Consider the following 25,833-nt stretch of genomic DNA (forward strand, 5'->3'; position numbering starts at 1 on the left):
TGATATTATCAAGCAAAATAGCAGCTACTAATGGTTATCTTTATTTTTCCTGAACTGCGACATCAGTTGAGTAGGGTTGGGCAATTTTTTATTCTTGAATCATCCGCCTAAATTGGACAAGATAATCATGCACATTCTCCCCCTATTTTGTGATATACATTGTTTGAGAAACATTGTATAATTTTCGAAGGCTATTGACACTGGAATATAACTTTGCACAAGTGTCCCACACGTTTTTAGCTATCTCAAGATAGACGACATTATTTGGAACATTTTCTTTCATACTATTAATCATCCAACAAAGAACTTGTGTATCTTCCTTTAGCCATTCCATGTACACGCTATCTTTTTCATCCACCGGTGTTGGCAACTTAGTTAAGTGACCCAGTAAATCTCAAGTGATAAGGAACCACCAAACTGATTAAGACTAACTCAGATAATTTGATAACCATTTCAAAGGGACAATAGTGATTTTGAGCAAATCACTTTTACCAGCCATTGTAGAACTTAACTCTTCAACCATATATGAGCTAAGAGTAATTGTCAACTTCGGACTCTTGTCTTCTTCACACGTGGGAGCAAAACTGAATCAGATAATAATATTTCATGTAGACTCCTCTCCTCATGCAATAATAAGAAATCAACTAAAGAGACTTCAAGCTCAGTTGACATCAATAACAAAATAAGGAAAGTTCAGAATAAGCTCGATTGAGAGTAATAATCTTCTGTTGTAATTAATAGAAATTTGAAGTTTGACGACTACTGCAAGGATGTTTTGGAAATATAGATCAAACAAGCTCTTCAATCAAGTCGAATTCAATATCACTTACTCAAATCGAGTAATGGTAGAACAATAAGTTCTATTTTGAGAATGCGCCAGAATTTAGAATAAGGAAAGTCTCCCATCTTGACAAATAGATCTTTTTCAATTCAAAGAAATTTTCTGAAAATAAAATTGATCTTTCTAAGGATCCTTTTCAGATGTTGTTAATCAATAATAGAAACTTTCCAAGGATAAAACTCAATATACTTTCCAGATATTTTTAATCAATAGCAGCAACTTCCCAAAAATAAAACTTGAGATACATTTTAGTTATGTTAACCAATAACAACAACTTTCCAAGAAAATAACTTGACATACTTTCCGGATTTTGTCGACCAATAATAGCAACTTTCCAAGAAAAAAAAACTCTAAAATAAGATTTGGAAGACTCGACCTGTTGGATCAACGAAGAACCCAAACTTCTGGTTTTGATTTCCAGAACTCAAAGTTCTTCTTTTCATGCAACGAAGAACATCAAGAAGGCTAGTAGAATAACTGCAACTAGCCACAAGATTTTAGGGAAAAAACTGTTGCAAAAAGTATTAGAGAATACTAATATCTGACTTCTCAAACCGAACAACTGGTTGGTATTCTCATGAACCAAGCTTTGCATGCATGGATTAAAGTAACTTTAACTTTTTCCGAAAAAAACCTCTTGAAAGAAAAACATGATCTCTGAAGCAAAGACGTCTGACATGCATCTAAACATTCAGTAGAGGAAAAACAAGAAAAATGAGAAGAGTACTTAGTGGCTATTCCAAAACATTCCAGTGCAAAACCAAGAGGAAGATAATCCAGCACTAATCTAAACACTTGATCTTGAAGTCCTAAAAATACTGCTCAGATACCATGTTTTTTAAGACTCCATAACATTAAGGTCTTCAACTTTAAGGCAATGAAAGAGAGAAGGAAGAAAGAGAAGATGAGAGGAGAAAAGATGAGAGAAGAAGGTAACGACTGAGAAGGAGGAAGAGAGAAACCAAGAGCACGTTGACGGGAGAAAGATGGGAGGATTAGGATTGTGAGCTTAGATGCCTAATCCTCCCTCTTAAACTTTATTTATAGATGTCAATAATATAATAATTACAAATGTACCCTTCACCTAGTAGGTGTAACTAAGAGACAAAAGATTATAGGATAATTATAGTAATGACACCCATGTTTGACCATATCTTCTAACAAAATGCAATTATTAGAATAATTTTAATATTATTTAAATTAAAAAAGGGAAAAGTATCTGAAAACACTTGTCTCTGGCATTTTTTTCTTCCTATAAAATCCAACATAGTACCAAAGCAGGTTGTCTAAAGTCTGTGGGTTGTCATAATCAAACTGAAAAGACAATGTCGCGTTCAATCCAATTGTATTAGAATCCAATATTTCGATCTTCATCTTCATCCTATTTCTGCTTTCATTGTTCTCTTTGTCATTCTTTGCCTCCCAATATTTGTTTTAGCTTCGTCTTCCCAAAACAATTGTAGTTTTAGGTTTGCTCATCCCCTAGCTTTGTCGAGCCCTGTTGTTTTAGTTTGTCTTTCTACATGGAGCTCCTGACGAACCTAACACTTGCAGTCCTAATTTAACAGCATCTACTTCAATTCCAATTTGTTAGAGTCCCATGATCTGATTTGCAGTGAGGTCTTCTATCGAGAGCTTGAAGACAAAGACGATTGGTTCAAAAGAACAAAAGGAAGTTTGTGTCGCTTGTTGAATCAGCTCTCAGTTAAACTGCCTCATTGCTCTTAACTTATCTTACATCTGGTTACCCACAACTGACACTTGAACACTCACTTGTGCCTTGCAGGGTTTCAGAAATTACATTAAAAACCTAACGAATACTCCCAAAAAACACTCTAAAATGAATGCAAGTCACCAAATTTCTCTCATACTTTGGACGAACCTAACCCAATGCCCATACCCCAAGGTTGTGCTTAAGAGAATCATAATATTGTAGTTCTATTGTAGTATGGTACAAGAAAGAATGTCTACCTTTTAAAGACAAGTTTTGAAGAGAAGAAATTTGTTAGGGGCAGTCCTCGAGTAGTAAAATTAAAGAAGACAACGACAACTAAAGGCAACTCACCCAATCTCACCACGACTAAAACTCTTCCAGAAGCCAGTTTCTCTAGCCACAATTTGCAAAACGCAGAAAATTTGACCCATCTTGAGATAACTCGAGACGCCCCCAGAGTGACTTTCCGACGATTCCTCCCTTTCAGAAAGTTTCTAAGCTGCCCAACTGGCTGACACAATGAGACATGTATGGATGACCACATCTAAGCATAAGAGTGATTTTGGACGGCCCACCTCAGGAAACCTCCAGTCCTACCAAGCAATGACTTGAATTTATTTGGACAATGGACCCATGCAATTGCAAAAATTGTTATAGGTACTAGAAATGAACAAGACCCAACCATAAAGCTGGATGCGGCCTGTAAGCTAATGTATTAGTCATGATTAGCATCACTAAATTCCAAATAGACAGATAAAAAAACCAGTCAAAATCTCCGTAGATTGAACCAAATACAGGTAATACATCTCCCTAACAAGATTAAACATCAACCTTGATGCGTTCCGTTGGAAAAAAAATGTGACAACACAAGCTGAAGTAGGATAAACGAGCCAAATTTCGAAATATTGATTATATAAATCATAAGCCATCTGAAAATTAACTATGCATATACTCCATCTAAATGTGAAGCCTCACAAACAAAAACGGAACCAATTACAAGAGCCAAATAATAGAATATCCAACCAAAGAAGCACCTTGGGGGATGATAAGTCACATATTATTTTATTTTGAACTTTTCACACCAAAATAGTAGATCATTCAAAGAACAATATCTATACTTTCAAGACTGCATAAAACCAAATCAGGATATTCTACGTTTGTCTACAGAATTTAATGGGATGCTGTGCAGCAGCCAAATTTCCTGATGTTTCTAAAACCAGAAAATGATGTAGAGGTGTTCATGTAAATATGCTTCTCCCAGACAAATTTTGCTAGAAGAAAAAACATCACTATCATAGTAAACCAATTCAGCTGTCAACGTCACTAGCCATCAAGCTTACTCGAACAGGAAAACAAATGCAAAAAGCTAATATCTTAAACTTCACAACAGGAGATAATACTGCATGTGCATGATGACATATCTGATGCTCAGCCTGTGGCTGTCAAAACTAGAACGGGAATAGAGAACAGCACATATGATCCGACTAAAAGGAGTTGAGACTTTAGGTATTGAACACTCCCATTAAAGCTAGGCAGGAGCTAGGCGAGAGTTAGCATTCACTTATGAACCAAGACAATTACATATTCTCATTGGAAGAAAGACGATAAGGTTGTTCACCATCAATGTGGTGCCAATGAATCACTTGCTTCCCTCCATGACACTTCCACTTTCAACAGTTACGATTGGCAGGAGAAGAAACTAGAGCGCATCTAATCCAGCCTTTAACTCCTGCTCCTGAAGCAAACCAAGGAACAGCAGGGTAGCTAGCTTTCGTCCTTAAATGATGTTTCAAACTCCAAAAAGTAGGCAATCATCTGCTCAGAAATGAAAAATATATAAAACACAAGGAAAAAGGATATATTATTTATTGAATAAGATAGCATTAAGAAGAAAACCGAGGACAAATATCACAAACATTTCTTAAATTGAGGACAATACCTTCCAGCACTCAAAGATGTGCAGTAGTCAAGAGTGCTATTGGAAATAGAAGATGATCACAATCTCATAACTTCAAAAGACTAGTCGACAAATAGCAGCAACTTAATGAGCAAGAAACACCACCGCCACTGACAGTTGAAAAAACAACAAAGCTTCCATCATAAAATTAAGAAGCATATATACATCAGGTATAAAAATAAAAAAATAAAAGTACAAAAATACGACCAGGTTAGTGGTGTAAAGAAGAATCTTAAGGACATCATGAACTTACTTTGTCCCAACAAGCACTCATCTCAAAAGTCAGCATCATGCATTAAACCATTTTATGTTTTAAGATGGCCCGAGCAGAAATTTCCTGAAAACCAAACAAGTAAATCCAATGAAATCTAAATTTATAGTGCATAGAAGAAATCCTATCATGACAAGTTCATATTGGAAAGCGAGGTGGAACACCTTTGGAACCAAAGTTCAAAATAGGAAGTCCACACCAAGAAAGTTGTGTTTGAAACAACGAATAGAAAAAAGTCAAGATCCCAAGAAACCAGGTTCCCAACTTTATTAGCTAATAATATCAATAGGCTCATGTGAGATGCGTTACTCAGAGACAGAGGACATAAGAAGTCCAGAAGAAAGAACATCTCAGTCATGGTTCGGCTTTACTCTCATAACCAAAGAACAAATCATGATACATACTAGGACGAACAAACATTAAATAAATGGTCAGATATTGGGCCAGACTGGTGAACTTCATGAATTTGAATTGCTTATAACATTTCAAATTTTACATATTAAAATTAGTATGAGTGAAAAAGTTCATATATGCATTACTGGAAATGCTATGAGATTCCAATTAGAAGAATGGCATAAGAATGATACATTAGCATCCTTGTAGCAGATAGCAAAAGGGACAACAAGAATAACTTACCACCACAGAAGATCCAACAACCTATCAAATTTAAGAAATAGCATACGCGAAGATGCTTCCTGAAGACCATGCATTAAAATCAGCAAACAAAAAAATGATAGTGGGACAAATGAACTCATGTAAAGTTGTAGTATACATACCCTGAGCAAGAACAAGAACTCCATTTGAAGTGAAAGGAACAACATCCCGAATTTTTTCACTTGTAAATAATGCTTGACTAGCTAAAATGAAGACAGTCAAAGATAAGAAATACAAATTAGTTCACACTGAAATATCTTTTCTTAAGAGTAGATAATATCTTGAGCAATACATTCCATCTGCAGAAACAAAAGGGGCAACTATCCATAACCAAAACCACCAGAAGAATAAAGAAATAGAAACTACCAGCCTATCAAGAGCGCAAGAAATCTCAAAAGCAGGTCTTTATTCAAAGTCTTGAAAGAAGCACAATATGCTTCATTCAGTATGCACGATTAGGTATACAAAAACTAAAAGAAAAAAAAAAAGTCAAGCCAAACATGATGCTAAAGACAGAATGATTAGAGAAACATTCCTAATCAGTTGCATACCGCAGAGAATGGACAACTGTCAACTGTAAAATATTAGCACCTTCATTTTATCAGGAGGATAGATCATCATTACACAGTACAACCCAAAGCACTATATATTGGGTATTATTGACTAGAGCAACAAACCAGATCACAAATACATGTCATTTTTACCAGTACATAGAAACAGAAAGAATTTAATAAGCAATAAACACCTCATAATAAAAATATGAGCTTGCTAAAACCACCTGAGATTTGCAACAGCTTTTCCTCACTTAGATCCTTGTCATTTTCACCAACAGCAAAGTCCAAATCAGCCATAAATGTCACATGAATTGAATAGGATCCGTCTGATATCCAAACAGTTTGTGATCCTGCAATGCAGCAGTAATAAAATTTAAACCTCAACCTAACAGAGCAACTAAAAATAAGAGACGAGAAGAGTACTTGTAGAGGTGTCAGGGAAAACAGCCAGCATCTGCACTTTCATGGTACAATTCATTTGCCTGAGGCAGCTATCTTTTGATGAAATAGAAGAGAGACCATTAATTGCAAGATTGTGGTCACAATTATGCAACCTCAGGATGTGCACATCACCATTTGAATCCAGGATTAGGAACCTCTTCTGAGACAGAGAATGGATGGAAATAGCTTTTAGAGAAGCCAATATTGCATGCTTACAGTTTGCACTTTGGACCTCCGTACACTTGAATGGGACAAAAATTGAGCCCAGCTCACCTGAGTCTTGCCTCAATTTCACAGACCTATGCTTAGCTGCAAGCACAATACAACAGAACAATCAATTTGCCATCTCAGGACCCATCTGTGAAGTATGAAGTGGGTTATGATATAGCAATACTCAGAAGTATAAATTTGGATATGAAGTTTGGCAGCAACTTCAATAATTGAAAATTGAAAATTGAAAAAAAAAAAAAACATTTTACTGATATAAAATATCCAAGTGACACTGATTTGCATTCGTCACATCCAGGCATGAGAAACCAAGCTTTGATGGATGAGAGATGAGCATCCCTAGCAGAGAGTACCAAAAACTTTAATAATCTTTAACGAAACACATGTTGAATGTAACCTCTGATCATTCAAATTCATGTTTTTTTTTAATACCCATCAGTCAAATTCCTTTCCTATAAAACTATTCCTTTTCTCTGCTGGAACAAAAATTCTTGCAAGTCAAAGTTTATCCCTAACATTCTGTCTTGTTGTCAGCAATGTCCTCTCCACTTCTACGGTTTCCCTTCTAATCATGTACACTTCTCTTGCCACATAAAACTTTCCTACCTTTCAGATTACAGATGGAGACCACTCCAACCCAACCTTCATAAATATTTGTTTTATAAGAATTAACAGCACAAATCATAACAATAGACAAATTGCAACCGAATAATTCCACTGAACTGATCATACAGATAGGGACCACCTCTGGTAAAACAATTTACAGATCCATGATTTTGTTTCTGAATTAATAGATGCCAATACTGAAGTTTTGACTATACTGCTGTCAAGAAAACAGGAGAGGCCTCAAGAAAAGACAATATATGCTATACTGCTGTCAGAAAGATTTTACGAGAACAACTTGGTTATTCCTTCTTTGACAAAGACAAGCTGGTGGAGCAAGTTGATGCAGGAACTTTAGTGGTTCAGATTCTCAGCGGCAAAAGAAAAGACATAAGGCACAAAGACTAGATTGCCATGAAAAATCTTAATGGGAAGAGAGGTTATTGAGATAATTGCACCGTGGGTTGTTTGAATTTCAAAAGCAAACCAAGATATTTATCAAGTGCAGCATTCTGTTGCATATGAAGCTAACACAGCTGCAGAAGTCCAAGGCTTCAACAGTTTCCATTGAAACAGATCGAGCAGAACAACTGCCACAAAGAATCCTGTAGAAGCATGCAATAAGCAGTGGCTCCATATGAGGAACATGAGGAGAAGGATAAAGATGAAGACAAAGACGATTCTCAGTGGGAACTCTATAAAGAAAAAAACTAAAACTCTAAAATACAGACATAACTTAGCTGAGAGCCAAAATAAAAAACTCTATAACTTATCTTCTTTCCTTTTCCTTCTTCTTCTTTTTCTTGTTCTTCTTCTTCTTTCCCTTTTTCTTCTCCGCCTTTTCCTTCTTCTTTTTCTTCTTCTTCTTCTTCTTTCCCTTTTTCTTTTCCACCTTTTCCTTCTCCATCAGACTTGTTTTCATTATGTGAAAAAATTTGCAAAAGATGATAGAAGAGAGAGAAGAGAGAAAATGACGGGAGAAGAAAGAATTCACATTCAATTGAATTGAAGAGAATAGGGTTAGGTTAGCCCCTTCTCTCCAATTTACAACATAAATAATGATAAAAAGGCACTAAAGTCCCTGCTCCCTTTACCCTCTTGGAAATAAATTTCCATAAGAAACTATTTTCTTAGAAACTTAAGTTAATAGAAATTCTCTTTTATCAATATACGTACTTTCAAAAAAAAAAAATTAAGTTAATAGAAATTACATCTTCTAACATGACACGTGTTCATTTACAACGAAAGAAAATTTTAATGGTAAAAAGAACAACTGCTAAAGCATTAGAAAGAGTGACAGAGTATGGAAAATCTACAGGACATGTTAACCTGGTAAGTTTAATATCTTAGGGCTGCTAGGTTCATGATGAGTACAGGAAGAGAAGTCAGAAACTGAAAGAGAGGTAGAAGACCAACTAGGGTCTAAAAATCAGAACAGGGTAAAGTAGGGAAACAATGATGAGAGAAAGAAAAGCCTGACAGACGGGGAGAGAGAGAGAGAGGGAACAATTGAAAGAGAGTGTCAAGTTGGATAATTAACTTTCTTCCTATATATGTATGGAATTCCATAGTAAATCTACGTTACAATTGAATACCCATGACAATAAACACTAAATATGCCTAAAATGATAAAGCCGGCACTGTAAAGATCAGACAGGACCAACCTTGACACAAACTCAATGTATCCTAAAAGATGGGTGAACCAGCCAAAGTTAACAGTTAAAACCGGTAACATCCAGATCAATCAAAACTCATCCCTCACTCCTGAAAGACCCCCCAGCACCTTGCAAAAATAAAGCTTGTGTGAACCCTAGATATCCTTCCCTTACAATTTCATCATAAAAAATAATTTTGTCACCTGCAATGAGAAAGTGAAAGTTCTTGAGTCCAGAATTCAGGTTTTTCCCCGGGAAATCTCAGATGACAAGTAGAACCAGAAACAGTGCATGTTCCGGCAAAAGGTTTAGCATCCTGCCCTGTAAAAAACCCCACCATCCCTATCTTTACCGCACTATAACAGAGTTTGTTTATCAACCCAGCCCCAATCCCACACTCCAATTCCCTCAAAGCCAACCCACCAAAACAAGACTTTCGAAAAAAATAATTCAACATTCAAAGGGAAAAAAGGAGAAAAGAGGATGAGTGAAACAACTAACCAACATCAATGAGCTTTCCAGAACGATGACTAGTTGTGGATGAAGAAAAAAAACTCAGCAGAAATAAAATCTCCAACCAAGTCTCTGTTGCTCCACACGAACCTCTCTTTTCATGTCATTCTTTCTCTCAACTAACAACACAACAAATACCTCAGCGGCTCCTCCACCGGCGGCTCTAATCCTAGAGGGAACTAGTGGGTGCTAGCTAGAATGATGCATCTTTCTCGTCCTCCGATAATGGCAACCTGGGATCCTCCCCCAACGGGCCACTACAAGTTAAATTTTGATGACAGCGCGTTTGGTTGCCCCAGTCCTGGTTTTGGCGGAGTAATCCATGACGAAAAATTGTTGTCTCCTCTTTCTCCTTTGTCGGGCCACTAGGAGTCTCCAACTCTACCACTACAGAACTCTTCAGATTACTCAATGGGTTTCAGGTCTTCCAGGACCATCTCGTGGGCCCCCTCCTTATTGAAGGTGACTCCAAGATTGTCATTGACTGGTGTGCAAAGTCAACCTCTTCTCCCTGGTGGCACTGGGATACTTTTTTTAAAATATGTAATATAACTTCCCTTTTGAACTGTATTTGGAACCACATCCCTAGGTCTGCCAATCATTGGTCAGACTAAGTTGGGTGTTTCACTCCAACACCTTGTTGTGGAGGAAAGACCGCTTTGTTAGGTTTGTACATTTGCTCCCTCTTTTATAATAGTTTTTATATCATTCTACAAACAAGAAAAAAAAAAAAAAACAACACAACAAATACAAAGAAATGAATGCAACTCCCTTCCTGTCATAGAGAAACAAGAAGGTAACAAGCACGGCAACAACAAATTTTACATTTTTTAAACTTATAGAATTTCCATTAAATAAAAATATGACAGAAATTTTACCTTCAAAGTATAAGAATATCACAAGAACAACTCTAGATAAGAAACTCTTCGACTTTGAATGTCAATGTTCAATCCACCATTAAAATGCTGAGCATTTTATCAACACAGTAGGAAAATTATTATATTTTTTGAAAACAGGAATTAGCCTAGGTAAGAAAAGAAAGGACACAAGGGACTCCCAAGGGAGTAAAATGAACAAAAATAACAAAAAAAAAAAAAAAAACGCAAGACTAATCAAGCAGACAATTGTTAGCCATACCAAGATAGTGACAGAAAAGCCACTCCTAACCAAGTAATCAAGAAGACAAGTCTCTCCACACAGTTTCTGTTGCTAAGTGATGAGGTGGCAGAAATGTCCTCAAATCTCATAAATAATCAGCAAGAAGAACCAAGGATGTGAATTTTTGCCCAAAACCCAAAAGATAACTGCCTATTGACGTACAACCAGGAGAGGATTAGAGAAGTTATAGATGCAACGAATTTGCAACTGCTGTCTCAATCAAAGTGACTCTAGGCAACCAATGGTTAATTGAGTGGCCAATTGTGAATCGCCCATCAATCAATGGCCATTTAACAGCTACCAAAGAGAAACTACTTGAGCTTGTCAAAAGTAGAGTGAAATAATGAAGAAAAGTATGCAATAACATGCCCATATTGTCTGGAAAAGGGTGATCACTCAATCTATCATTTTTTGTAGCCTTTTCTTATGTTATTTTTCCAAAAAAAAAAAAAAAAAAGCCCTCATATTTGTTAAAGGTCAAGCAACATCCTTCTTAAATACATTCCTTTTTGTCAATATTAAGAAAATTATGTAATAACACCCTGCTCAGCGGGGCTGCAAAACAAGTGCTCCACCGCATACCTGCACAAATTTTCTTGCAACCTTCTCGCAGGGCTTGGCGGGGCAAGGCACCCCACTTGCCACCTCTAATGATAGCATTGACAGCTGCAGAACTTCATCCAACAGAAAAGCCCGGTGCATTCTTTTAAGAAGCTAATTAACATAAAAATAAATCTCCCACCAAGGGCATAGAAGAAAGAAGAAAAGAAGCCACATAATAGAATTATGTTAATTTCTCAGAAAGCTTCTTAATTCATGTAATAGAAAAATTCACTGTTTTATTTGTAGTGTTTGTTCCAGAAAATTACATATCCTTTTGTTTTGGTGCATAATTTTCTATTCCAAAAAAAAGGGATCATTGAACTAGAATAAAGCTTTCCAACAATTTTCACCATGTACACCGAATGCTCCATGGAATTTACCTTTTTGAATACTTTAAATTAAACACAGCAGTTAGTAGTTTAGTCGATTTTCTGTATTAGAGTTTAGATGATTTTTTAACATAAAGACCTAAGTCTTCTCTCATAATTCATATAAAATTCTTTCTGACAAAATTCTCATTTTAAATTTATCAGAGTTTTAGTTAGATTTATTGAAAAAAGGCAGACTGAAAATTTAAGGATTACCAGCTGAGTAGAAAAAAAAACTCTTAAGTTCAACGTCATAATGTCAACTTGATACAAAAAAATTAACAATGGAAGATAATAAATTTATTACTGAACCAGGTAAATGGTTTTTAAAACTAAAACCAGAAACTTACCATTATGTACAATTTATGCAGAAATATTGAACTTTCCCCAATTCCTGAACCCAACCAGTTCAATATGAAATCATACTTTAGTTGATTCTCAATAAAAAATGAAACTTGATGAAAGAAATGTAACTAAATTGAATTCAGTCACACCTCTCCTCCTCATCTTTGGATCAATTTGAAATCTATTTGGAACAGAATGTTATCCATTACTTCTGAGTGGACAAACTTAATAGAATCTCTTCTCAGAAGTTAAGAATGTTGATATTCTTTTTATTCTTTTTCTTTTGAAAATTTTAAAAAATGTTAATATTAATGCATGACTCAGGAAAAGCGTAGAGTAACTCATAAAAGCATCACGTAACCGGCTGAAATTCTTACCCTAAAGGATCTTACAGTGAGGCAAGCAATCTTTATTTTTGTACTGGCTTAATTGGATGTTAGTGGATAGTATACACCCAGAAATGCTGAGCAGAACAATGAATTTTGGAGGCAAAGCAGCTCAACTACTTAATCAAATTAAAGAGTTTCGGAGATTAAATTGATCTCACAGAAAATGATGGACAGCAGCATATCCTACTGGAAGCGGGGAAACAGTGCATGTTGTGACAGAAAAATTCACACAGCCAGAGCATATACATGATCGAAGAAAATCCAAAAATAAAAAATAAAGATTGGAAATTATTTGCAGTCAACAACATACACGAAGCAGTGAAAGCAGAACGAACCAAAATAGCACTTCCAATAAAACAACAAAGACGGCAAATAATTACAAGTAGAAGGGTATATGTGTAAGTGACTGGTTAATCTGTCTGGAAACAACCCCCACTCCCCCTTCTCGGAATAAGCATTGCTGGATCTCTTAAACGGCAGTCAAAGTAACGTATCCAGACGAACCACTTTCGAGAACAAGATACTCAAAAGCTAAAATTAATCAATACACATTTAAATGTTACGAATTCGAAAACCTACCAGACACGCGATCAACCTCAATAGCGCCTTCGTAACCACGGAAAGGTATTTCAGCTGAATTCTCCAATCTAATACTGTCATCATTCCAGCAATTCATGGCATATCTTTGATAGCTCGAAGCGTTAACATTTTTGTCATCAATGCTCACAATAAAACCATTCTGCCTCTTCGCTTGAATTGACTTCGGTAATTCGCCATTCATACCACCATCCATCCGTACCTCCATTTTTCCGCTCTTCGTCCGCAACCTGCCCTTCAAGAGCGGTCTCACTGGAAAAACTCTAACACCATTCTCCTCCCCAAGCAACAAGAACCCCATCGAAACCCTAACGGTGTAAATCGGTACCGTACACTCGATACTCGCACATTTCATCAATGTCACCGTGTCGTCTTCCGCCATTTTCACGGCAAAAACGCAAATTTTTTGCTCGATGACCGAATGTAAAACCAAAACGTTCACACTTCCCGCGAGCGTGACTGAGAACCCATGACGCAGACCGAGGTCAACGCTCGATTTGAGATCCTTTCTGAAACTGATTTGCACGCGGGTATAGGTCTGATTTTGAGAGAGGATCCACGCCCGCAGGAGCACGGAGGAGCGGCGGGCCCCTGCTGCGAGAAAGAGGAATCGAGGGGCAGAATTAGGGCTAACGAGAAGACGTACAAATGCCAAGGAAGTGGAAACTGGAGCAATAACAGTGGGATGAGAAGATGGAGATGGGGAAGCAGAAGATAAAGGAGATATGCAAGGGTATAGAAGGATAGAAGCGTCGGAAAGCATCAGAGCAAAAGAGTGAGAAAATGGCTCGAACAGAAGAGAAGAGACCTCTAAAGAGGGATGGAGTTGAGGCAGGTTGAGCTTGGAAGCCTGCGTAAACATATCAGGCTGAAGGCTAAACCATATCTGATTCTATTCTCCTTCTTTGATGCGTCTCTCCCGCTCCTGTGATTCTCGCCGTCTTAAACGGAGAGAGACGACGCAGGCGTGATTATAATTTATATTGTTCAGCAATCTATGTGTTTTTTCTTTGTCCAGATTCAAGAATCAAGATCATGGATTTGCGATTCGTCAGATCGACCGGATTTCGAAAGACCCGAGTCGGCGTGGGGACAGAACCGCAGTAACTATGCCCCTGAGTACGAGAATCAGAGTCAGTTTACGAAGCCAGGGTGAGTCAGCTGTAGTGGACCGATTCACCGTTCTGACTCAGACTCCACCAATACCTTAAAAAAACCCTATTCAAGGTTTTCTCGTGGATCTCTGTCAGAGTACCTCTCTCCTCTTTGTGATCATTTTACCCTCAAATTCTGGCTATTTCTGACAATTTCCCTCCTCCTCCACTGTCTTTCTTTTATTTCTTCGCTCTGAAACTTATTTATTGTTAGCTCTCAAGGTTTTTCGGTCGTTTCTATGCTAGAACATCATTGACGATAACCGACACCAAGTAAGAAAACATAGGATCTCCCTTACATCTTCCTCGATCTGCCTTCCTCCATTTCTCCTCCAATGTCTTCCTTGATTTCTTCTCTTCTTCGATTCTTTAGCAACTCCACATGTTAGCTTCCTCCATTTCTCCTCTAATGTCTTCCTTAATTTCTTCGATTCTTTGGCAACACAACATGTTAGGGATGTCAATTTTGTCGTGGATATTTCATCCACCATTTATTAAATGAAATGGAAAAAAAATAAAAAATCTTACTCAGTATATATAATCAGATAATTTTACATGGGTACCATTTTACCGTTTATTAAATGGTGTTGAAGAAGTTTGAGTAATATTTTATATAATTATGAGAGTGGGTAGCATAAGTTGTAATTAATGGTTAGTTTAAGTTTTTTTTTATTCTTATGTATTAGGGCATCCATGCCCCAACTATATAAATAAGAAAAGGGGGAGAGGTCAAATTTGTGCTCTCTCTTAATCCCTAAGGTTTCTCTCATCAACTTGTGTTCTTGCCTTCTATTTCTCATCTTTTCTTCTCTTCTTCCTTCTTTCTTCTTATTTATTCCTTTTCTTCTTCTCAAACCAAGTTATTCGTAGATTAAACCCTAGAATTCAACATGGTATCAAAACTGGAATTTTAAGGTTTAAAGTAAATTTTATCTAGTTATGAAAGTTTAGTGAAAGGAAACTCAATTCAGCCTTCAAGCAACTAAGGCTTTGGCTGGTTTGAAGAGGAGCAACAAGTTGAAGTCAATTCAGCAAGTTTTCTCCTTAATTAGATAAGTTTCACATTATGATGAATTCAATTCAAGTTTTTTATAGTCACATAGTTGTTTTTACTCGACCCTAATTATCCCCCTCAAAATTCATTTTTTTTCATCATATTGAATGGCTAAAATCACCTTTTTGGTCATATGCACGAGTTTCCTTCATTCCTTGTTTGTTTGATCTAATTTTTATGCCAAAAATTACTCCTTAGGAATGTTAAAAGTCCTCTTGAGTCTCTCCTTAAGTTCTAGTTTGTTGAAGGAGTGACTGCTCAATTCAGTTATTAAAACCCTAAGTTAGGGTTTGAAGAATAGTTTTGGAAAGTAATTACTAGTTATAGTTCATTTTTTATTACTTTCTTACTAGAACCTAGTCCATTGTTTTCCTTTTTAATCACCATTGTTTGTTGAGTGATTAGAATTCTTGTTCAAGATCTCAAAACACAAAAAAAAAAAAAAAAAAAAAAAAAAAAAATCGAAAAGGGATCATGCTTGTGTGATCTATTGGTTGGTTTCCTTGCTTGTTACTTGTTGAATTTGATTACATGACATTACATAGTTTTGCATTCTATATCTTCAAATATTTTTTAGTTTTCATAAATTTTTGTCCTCTTCCCTCCTAAGTTAACCTAAAGGTGAGATTTTTTTAATAAAAAAACCATTTTAAGTCATAATGTCTAAATTGTCAAATACTTCTTCTACTACTACATATGTTGATTTTAGCAAAGGTGATCCCTTGAGGATTACTATAATTTATTTAAAAGCTTGAGTAATTACTTGACTTAGTCCCAATGTGTGAAACTTTTTTTATTACTAGAGATCTTGTTGAGCATATAACTCAGCCACCTATGCATGTGGATCAACCCTCTTACCATAAGCAGTAGAGGAAGTTACACTAGTTATTAACTCGTTGATTAATAGTATGGAGAAACATGTGGCAAACAATGTAGAGCACCTAGAAATGGCCAAAGCAATCCGGGACATATGTTTTGAATTATATTCTAACCCTAATAGTCTACAAAAAATTAATGACATTTTTCAAGAGATGTGTAACACAAAGTGTAAAGACAATCTTCACGAGTACTTTGCCAAATTCAGATGATTACTACAAGAGTGAAAGGTTACATAACCATATGTACTTGATGTTGCCACACATGAAAAACAAAGGGAAGCATGGCTTCGGCTATATGTCTTGCTGATCTGCCACCCTACTTGGATGTTGCCAAGTCACAAGTACTTAGCTCTGCAACATAATCTTCTTTTCATGATGTATGTGCAACCATGCCATGGATTCCAGTTAAGGAGTCCAACGGTCAACCAGAATAAGTAGAAAACTCAGATATATTCTCCCAAGGGAGAGGGAACAATGGTTTTAGTATAGGTAAAGGAAGAGGTGGAAAGACACCTAGCAGAGGAAGACGTAGAGGTGGGAATGCTCCCATCTCTAACACTGGTGGTTAGCAAAGAAAGTGTACCTTTTGTGGGCTCAACAACTATCTAGTTGAAATTTGTTGGAACCAACATGGCAAACCACCTTACTTTGAGGTTAATTAAGCATCAACCTCTACTATATCTACCAATAGTGAAGCACCCTCAAAGTTCTCCAGATGAAGATTGACTCTATTAGAAGAGGATCATGAATTGTTTTAGAAGTTCAAAAATATAATAGTTGCTCCCCAAAGCAACACAACCAGCACAATTGTTACTACTGGTATATCTTCATTTCTTTCATGCTTTAGCAAGCCACTTTGAATTATTGATTCCAAAGCCTCTGAGCAGCTGACAAGTAAAATTGAAATTTTGTCCTCTATGACACCATGCACTTTAGATAGTTTTGTCTCCGTTGCAGATGAATCACAAACTAGGATTCAAGGTATTGGTACATCCAACATTTCACCATCATTTTCACTTTATAATGTCTTGTTTGTCCCTCGATTTCCATTGAGTCTTATGTTAGTGAATCAATTGACCAAAAGACTAAATTGTTCTATTATTTTTTCTATCTTATTGTGTGTTTCAAGACATCAAAATGAAATAGGTGATTGGTAACGGCCATGAGAGTGAGGCCATTACTATACCTACTACATTGACAACAGTAGCAACAACCACAATAAAAGAGGCTTCCAAATGGCATAAAAGGCTTGGCCATCTCTCATTAGAAATTTTAAAAAGTCTAGTTTTTTCCCTTCATTCGGTTTTCACAATTGTTATGTAAATTTTGTGAGCTTGGAAAACACCATAGATCAGTTTTTCAACCCAGGCAAAACAATACTGCTTCTAGTCTTTCTACTTTAGTTCATTCAGATGTGTGGAGATATGTTAATGTCCCAAATAGATCTCAATCTAAGTTTTTTTTTTATATTTGTGGATGATTACTCGAGAGTTACATGGTTAATGTTACAATGTGGGACCCACCATGGCTACACTAGTTGGAGGGACCCACCATGAGGTTGAGAGATGTCAACAAGGGCCCTCATACAAGTTGGCTAGAGCTAGGAGACAAGGAACACGAGTTGGAATTAAATAGAAGATTTGAAGATCAAGTGGGACCCACAAAGATACCACGAGTTGGTATCCCTATCAACATGAGCTGGAAGATCATGTGGGACCCACGAAGATAAGACCATGAGCTGGCTTTCTATCTTGGTTCACATGCTGAAAGAAGAGTTAGGAGTTAATTTAAATTAGTCTCTTAAATAGATAATATAATCTTATCATGATAGGTTTATCTTAGAGAGTTCTAGTTGGAATGTAATTAGGAGTCCTAAGATTACCTGTACATGGACTTTATCACTTCTTCAACTATAAATAGAGGTGATTGTAACTTGGAAATCAATCAAGCAAGTCTCTTAGTTCCTCTTCTCTTGTGTGAAGTTCTCTCTCTTCAAACCTCTTTTATTTTTTTCATCTTCTCTCTCAACCCGAGAGTCTTTCTTGTTTATATTTTATTTTTCTCTCTCCCCTTGCTCGAGGTATTATTCATGGGGTCCTAAATTCAACATGGTATTAGAGCTACCAATGTAGGATCCCCGTATGCTCTTTGAATATATGATTAAAAGTTGCTCATAGAAGGCTCCTTATGAAGCAAGATTGAAGCTCATGAGATAAGTATCTATATATGATATTATTAATTTTATGCTACTGGTTTTCGGTATTATGAGGTGTTTCAAGAGGTCCTTATGCATGTTTTTATCTTATGATATGATGAAAATATATGTATCTCGGATTATCTTTGATTAGAAGAAATTATCAAGGTAGTTTTTTGTCGGTTTGCACAATACTTTGACCGAGACCAGTGCATATTGATTTTTTTTAATAACTCTATGGGAACAAAATTCCCGGATAAAGAAGAATAAGGTTGAGCCTTTTATGAGTCATTGACTATTAAAATTAATTACTTAGCTTTTATGCTAAGCATCTCCATTAACCGAGTTGGTTAAAGTCTTCCACTTGGTCATATTTGGATTACTTGATTGGAGAACTATTATACAAATACTATGGCTGAAGATAATATGAGTCACAAGAGTGACATACTCAGAATCACCACTGTACCCTTACATCGGTTCATTAGTTTCTTATCACAAAGGACCTAGTTGAACATCTGATCAACTGTGGACCACATATTGATGAAGATGATATATTCTAGACCAAATGGTTAAAGGAGGATACATTGGTTATTAGTTGGCTTATCAACAGTATGGAAGAACATATCTCCAATAATGTCATTCACCTAGAGATGGCTAAATAAATTTGGGAGACAAGTGCCAAGTTATATTCAAGCTACAATAACTTACAAAGGCCATATGATATTTTACAACAGATGCTTACCACAAAACAAGGTGATAATATACATGAATATTTGGCCCACATTCGAGGCTTTCTTCAAGAATGGAAGTTTGCCCAGCCAACCTCTACAGATATCTTTGCCCAAGATAAACAAAAGGAGGCTTTGATAACTGTCATATGCCTTGCTAACATTAAACCGCATCTTGAAGTTGTTAAGACTCACCTTCTTAGCTCTTCTGGGATTCCCACTTTTGATTATGTATGTGCTACACTTATTCGTATTCCATACGCTTCTCCCTCTACTACTGAAATACCATCCGCTATATACTTTGGACATAGAGGCACACCATCTAACGAAGGCCGAGGTCAAGGCAGATTTTATAGAGGAAGAGGAAGAGATGGAAGACTAGTTTGACCGAACAGATGGGAAGGAATGCACCTATTGTAAGGGATATGGCCACACTAGAGATACATGCTTTCACCTGAAGGAATGCTCTATATGTGGTAGATTGGGCCACTCTCGAGAAAGATATAGAGCTAACGAGAATAAGGCTCACAAAGCCTTAGCAAGTCATATAAAAGTGGAGCAGTCTACCACAACAACTGTAAAACATACATTTACTGATGAAGACTATGAACTTTTCCAGAAAATGAAGACCATGATGGGGTCCTCCCCAAGTACTTATTCACCGACAGTTGCCACCACTGCTTCAAGTATGCTTTCTGCCTCCTCTTCATCTTGAATAATTGACTCAGGAGCCTCCATATCGTATAAGTAACAGACATCTACTATACTCAATTTCTCCATGTCTTTCACATAATTTTTTTACCATTGTTGACGATTCTCAAACTAAAGTTCAAGGGAAAGGATCCACTTTTGTTACACCATCACTTCCGCTCACTGATATCCTTTTCATTCCCACTTTCCCTTTGAATATTTTATCGGTTAGTCAGCTCACCAAACATTTTAATTGCTCTATCACTTTCTCACCCACTTCATGTGTGTTTTGGGATCTAACAAAGAAGCGGGTGATTGGTGGAGGCCGTGAACAAGGGGGGCTCTACTACTTGGATGTGCCACAAATAAATACTGCATCCACCTATGACACTGAAACTAGGTTATGGCACAACTGGTTGGGACACCTGTCCGTCCAATCTCTTCATCATATTTTTCCAAAAGCAAGGTCAAACATTCATTGTGAAAACATGTCAAATGAGTAAACATTAGAGGTCTACATACTCACCTCGTCCAGAAATTAAAAGTGTCTCTCTTTTTTCTTTAATTCATACTGATGTATGGGGACCCTTGAGTGTCTCCAACATTTCTCAAGTGAAATATTTTATTACTCTTATTGATGACTTTCACTCGTACCACTTGGTTATTTTTATTTAAAGAGTGTTCTGAAATACCATTGATATTTAAATCTTTTTATACAATGGTACTCACTCAGTTTGGGAAGAAAATTAGAGTCTTTTGGCCAGATAGTGCCAAAGAATACACATCCAAAGATCTTGACTTGTTTTGTCAATAAAATGACATTATGCATCAGACATCATGTGCCTATACCCCTCAAAAAAATGGTGTTGCCGAACGGAAGAACCGTCATATCCTTGAGGTAGCTCGCGGATTACTATATGCCATGAAAGTTCCATACTTGTATTGGTTGCATGCAGTTCTTACTACATGTTTTCTTATAAACCGGTTACCATCTTCCGTTCTTGGAAAAAATCTCCTTACTCACTATTATTACCTGATGATGATCATTTTTCACTACCCTTGAGAGTCTTCGGTTGTCAATATTTTGTCCATATTTCCTCCCCAAGACACAATAAACTTGATCCAAAATCTATCAAGTGTATCTTCGTAGGATCCTCTCGTACACAAAAGGGTAATGTTTGTTATAATCCCACTCTTCAGCGTTTACTTGTGTCTTGGGATGCCACATTCTTTGTAGACTCTCCATATTATTCTGATAATTCTCCTCCAGGTTTACCTTCTATACCAGGTTCTCCTTGACCGGTTATGCCTCGTGCTACAAAACCTACTCAACCCCTAGAAACACTAGCTGACATCACACCTACTGAGTTTTCATATCCTACCAAGGTAAGTCCATCTTCTCCAGTTATTTTTGTCTCACAATATGATACACGTCCTATTGCAATTAGGAAAGAGCCCAAATCATGCATCATGCCCTCTACTTCTCATTCCATAACAAACTTTGTGTCTCATCATCGTTTATCCCTTGTTTGTTGTCAAATTTTGTCCACTATTTCCTCCATACTTGTTCCACAGTCCTAACAGGAGGCTCTCAAACATCCAGGGTGGAAGAAGACTATGGATGAAGAAATGCATGCCCTTTATGAAAATCAGACATGGACAGTAGTCCCACTTCCATCAGATAAGAAACATGTCGGTTTCAAATGGGTGTTTACTATGAAACACAATTTGGATGGGATGTAGCTCGGTTGAAAGCTACTATTGTTGCTAAAGGCTATACACAATGTTATGACATTGATTATGAAGAAACCTTCTCTCCAGTGGCCAAATTGAACTCGGTACATATGTTATTATCTCTGGCAACTAACTTTTCCTGGAAGGTATATCAACTGGATGAATGGGGATATCAAGGAGGAAATTTATATGCAGCAACCACTTGGTTATGTGGTTGAGGGGGAATCCGTATGTCGATTACAAAAATCTCTTTATGGTCTCAAACAGTCGCCTCGTGCATGGTTTAAAAATTTAGCCAAGCACTCACACGTGCCGAATTTCACATATGCTCTGGAGATCACTCCGTATTTATTAAAGACACAACGAAGGGCAAGGTAATTCTAGTCGTATATGTTGATGACATTATTATAATCAACAGTGATCCCGATGGCATCCAGAAGACAAAAGAACGGATATGTGCTGAATTCAAGACAAAGGATCTTAGACTACTCAAATATTTTTTGGGAATTGAAGTACTACAATCCAGACATGTAATATTATCTCAAAGGAAGTATGTCCTTGACCTACTAGAGGAGACCAGAATGCTGGGATGCAGACCAGCAGAAACTCACACGGACTCGAACACAAAATTATGTGCAGGTGTCGGAGAAGAGGTAGATGTCGGCAAATATCAATGATTGGTGGGAATACTTATTTACCTCTGCGTAACGAGGCCAAATATTTCATATGCAATCAGTGTGGTAAGTTAATATATGCACAATCCACAACTCAGTCATTAGCAAACACTAGAATGGATATTATGATATCTCAAAGGAGCACCAGGAAGAGGGCTTCTCGATAAAAACCATGGACACTTCAACATCGAGGGTTTTTCAGATGCAGACTGGGCCGGATCCCCAGATGACAGGAAATCTACTTCAAGATATTGTACGATGGTTGCAGGGAACTTGGTTACATGGAGGAGCAAGAAACAGAATGTAGTTGCACGATCTAGTGCAGGAACAAAGTACAGAGTCATGGCACACACAATTAGTGAACTCGTATGGATCAAATCTCTCCTTACTGAGCTGGGATTGTACAAAGAAGCTCTTATGAATCTATATTGCAATAATCAAGCCACAATACACATCACATTGAATCCAGTCTTCCATGAGAGAACAAAGCATATAGAAATAGACTGCCACTTCATATGAGAAAAATTCACTATAGGCATTTTATCTCTTAAACATGTATCTTCACAGAACCAGGTTGTAGACATTCTCACAAAACCAGTCACTCATAAAATTTTGTCCACCGTCTATAGCAAGCATGGCTTCTATGATGTTTTCTCACCCCCCGGTTGAGGAGGAATGTTACAATGTGGGACCCAATATGGCTACACGAGCTGGTGGGACCCACCATGAGGTCGAGAGATGTCAACAAGGGCCCTCATACAAGTTGGCTCAAGCTAGGAGACAAGGAACATGAGTTGGAATTAAATAGAAGATTTGAAGATCAAGTGGAACCCACAAAGATACCATGAGCTGGTATCCCTATAAACATGAGCTGGAAGATCATGTGGGACCCACAAAGATAAGACCACAAGCTGGATTTCTCTCTTGGTTCACGTGCTTAAAGAAGAGTTAGAAATTGAGTTAAACTAGTCTCTTAAATAGATAATGTAATCTTATCATGATAGGCTTATCTTAGAGAGTTCTAGTTGGAATGTAATTAAGAGGCTTAAGATTACTTGTATATGGACTCTATCACCTCCTCAACTATAAATAGAGGTGATTGTAACTCAGAAATCAATCAAGAAAGTCTCTTAGTTCTTCTTTTCTTGTGTGAAGTTCTCTCTTCAAACCTCTTTTATTTTTTTCATTTTTTCTCTCAACCTGAGAGTCTTTCTTGTTTTTCTTTTTTCTTTTCTCTATCCCCTTACTCGAGGTATTATTCATGGGGTCATAAATTCAACAATATTTGAAGAAGGACAGGGTTGAGGTATTTCCTATTTTCACCTCCTTTGTGTTATGGCAGAAAATCAGTTTAAAACCAAGGTCAAAATCTATCAGTCAGATAATGCGAAAGAGTATTTTTCTTCTCCCTTTTAGAATTTTTGCAAGGAAAAAGGGATTATTCATCAATCATCCTATGTTTATACACCTCAGCAGAATGGTGTATCTGAAAGAAAACAATCCCCATCTTGTAGAAGTTGGCCAAGCTATTATGTTGTCTATGAATGTTTCCCAGTTTTATCAATCTTATTTCCTCCCACTTAGGCTGAGACTTAGCGGGTGGACGCGTCCTCAAACAATAGCTCCTTGTAGTGATCATCAACATACCGCTTCTCCCTTTCCTTGTCTTGGCGATGGTGCTTGATTTCGTCAACAAGGGGATTGTTGATTTCCTTTAGCTGACCCAATCGACGAAGTTAAAACTTAACGATGAAGTCAATCGGAAAGATACCTAGAACCCTGCAACCACACAGGCATTGCAAAGCGTGAGATCAGATAGATTGGACTTGTAACCAGAATCAAGCAGCGTGGTTAGTTCTAGCTTGTTGAGCTAGTCTTGTTTGGTTTGGATTCCAACATAGATGGTAGGATCAAGGGGAGACTCAGAGGCAGCTACTATTGCGCCGGTTGGGTGCCTGATGAGGAGTCGTTGCATTGGTAGCACCAACAAGAAGTGCTTAAAGACAATCTTGAAAGCACTAGTAACAAAATCAGAGAGCTTTGAGGCATGCCCTTCTTGAGTTAGCATAGATCCAAGGAAACATGGAATCGAAGCTTTGGAACATTGGGCGACCGAGTAAGTACTCTATGCTGGCTGCATGCGTGACTTAACAGAGAAATGTTTGAAAACAAACATCTTTGGTGCATGCCTTCATGTTTACAAGAAGCTTGTGCTTGACCAAATATCATGTGGATGGCTGCCCAAGATAAAAAAAAAGGGTATTGTCTAGCTTGACAGATAAGAGTATCTTAGACATGGGACTTCGATTGAAAAGAGGTGATAAATATTTCTTGGTAAATCTTATAAACTAGGAGCTAGTCGATAGCGATGAGCAATCGTTGATGGAACCAACACATGGCTTGTTGTTGAGAACATGGAGGGCAATTCTCGACTCAAAGAAACACATAAGGACATTGTAAGAAAAAAAAATTAAACTAAACTAATGGAGAGATGGTGGATTGGAAGAAAAACATAGTCTTTGTATCGTTGATCGAGTCAACTCACAAAACTTTCTCTAATACCATATTGAATTTCTAGAAAGAGAATGATTCACTAACTTAATTATAATTGAGTACAATGAGTTTTTGTTGATAATAAAGGAAAAAGTTAGAATCAGGTTACAATTAAATTACTCATATCTCAATTATAGACAAATTTTAAACTCTTAAAGATAAGTCCTAGAATAATTACACAATTGAACATGAATATAAAACTAAAAAAACTAAAATACATTTTAACTGTTATGAGACTTCCTTCATGGTTGCTCTATGAAACTTGTTGTTGTGAAAGTCATGTAAGACACTTGTATACCTGCTTTTCAACAACATGCATGTGGGAGGTGGTCATTACACACATACATTAACAAACTTGACCCCCTATCCTAAGTGCAACAATGAATAATGCATGGAGTTCAACGTTACTCAAGCAAACCTCAAGACTATCCCTCAAGGGTCGGATTCCTATATCTTAGAATTCTTCATTATTGTGGGTCTTAAACCATTCTAATCAATTTTAAATGATTTAAACCTTAAGAGTTCCATTATAATTATCTTGAAAAATTAGAGACTTAGCTAAGTAATATTTGGAGAATAAAAACAAACCTTTGTATTAAAATTTTAAATAAAAATTAACTTTTCATGGTCTTCCTCAAATTGACTTTTCTCCATAACTTTTTTCTTCAACTTGAAGTTTTGAGGCCTTCATTCATCTTGAGAATGTGTGAATTTCTTCACATTATAATTTTATGGCAAAAAATATCATGTCATTTTACACTCATTTAAACAAGTTTCAAACAACCATTTTTTGTTATTAAAATTAAATCCACATTTAAAGTGAAACTTTGGGCTAAAAGTTCTGGACAATATGAAATACCATTTTTCCATAGACCCTATGGGATGGTTTTATTGTTCAATCAGACCAGATTTATCTCAATTTTGATTTCCCTCAAATCCAACTTCTACGAAACATAACGGATAATAATTTTAGTTGCATTGGATTGGGAAGATCTAATCTAAATAGAGAAATCTAAATTGAAATTTGAAACCTATATGTCTTGAATTGGTTGGATTCTTTAGATTCTTGTTTTTCAAAGATGAACGTGCAAAGTATTAACTGGAATGCAAAGAGTATGAAGCTAAGTGCAACCAATTTTTCATTTATACTAGTAAGTCCGGATCCATGATACAAAAATTTACACTTTCGAATCTTCTACCCCTAACTGAGATTCAAATTTGTATGCGTCTGCCTCTTCTGGATCCGCCGTCTATTTCTTTTCATGGTTTTACTTTCAGCAGTT

The 25,833-nt window shown here is 36.7% G+C and overlaps 1 protein-coding gene across 3 annotated transcripts; it reads right to left on the reverse strand.

Moving 5' to 3' along the window:
* Window positions 1-3,793: 3,793 nt before the first annotated feature.
* Window positions 3,794-13,822, reverse strand: LOC137941396 (uncharacterized). 3 transcript variants are annotated; one of them, XM_068786784.1, is made up of 8 exons: window positions 12,874-13,822; window positions 6,415-6,741; window positions 6,216-6,341; window positions 5,560-5,640; window positions 5,420-5,478; window positions 4,766-4,849; window positions 4,495-4,622; window positions 3,794-4,290 (listed from the first exon to the last, which is right to left on the reverse strand). In XM_068786784.1, exons 1-5 carry the CDS (start codon window positions 13,751-13,753, stop codon window positions 5,450-5,452), a joined length of 1,443 nt encoding a protein of 480 aa, XP_068642885.1. In that variant the 5' UTR covers window positions 13,754-13,822; the 3' UTR covers window positions 3,794-4,290; window positions 4,495-4,622; window positions 4,766-4,849; window positions 5,420-5,449. The 3 variants fall into 3 exon arrangements, with proteins under 3 accessions (XP_068642885.1, XP_068642884.1, XP_068642886.1); XM_068786783.1 differs by having other exon boundaries at window positions 3,794-4,370; XM_068786785.1 differs by lacking the exons at window positions 3,794-4,290; window positions 4,495-4,622; window positions 4,766-4,849; window positions 5,420-5,478 and having other exon boundaries at window positions 5,609-5,636; window positions 6,183-6,341.
* Between the last annotated feature and the right edge of the window lie 12,011 nt (window positions 13,823-25,833).

The sequence above is a fragment of the Aristolochia californica genome, unplaced genomic scaffold (genome assembly GCF_029961685.1).
Source record: "Aristolochia californica isolate CCGP_79_NKW_82.1479 unplaced genomic scaffold, dmAriCali1.0.hap1 SCAF_9, whole genome shotgun sequence".
NCBI lineage: Eukaryota > Viridiplantae > Streptophyta > Magnoliopsida > Piperales > Aristolochiaceae > Aristolochia > Aristolochia californica.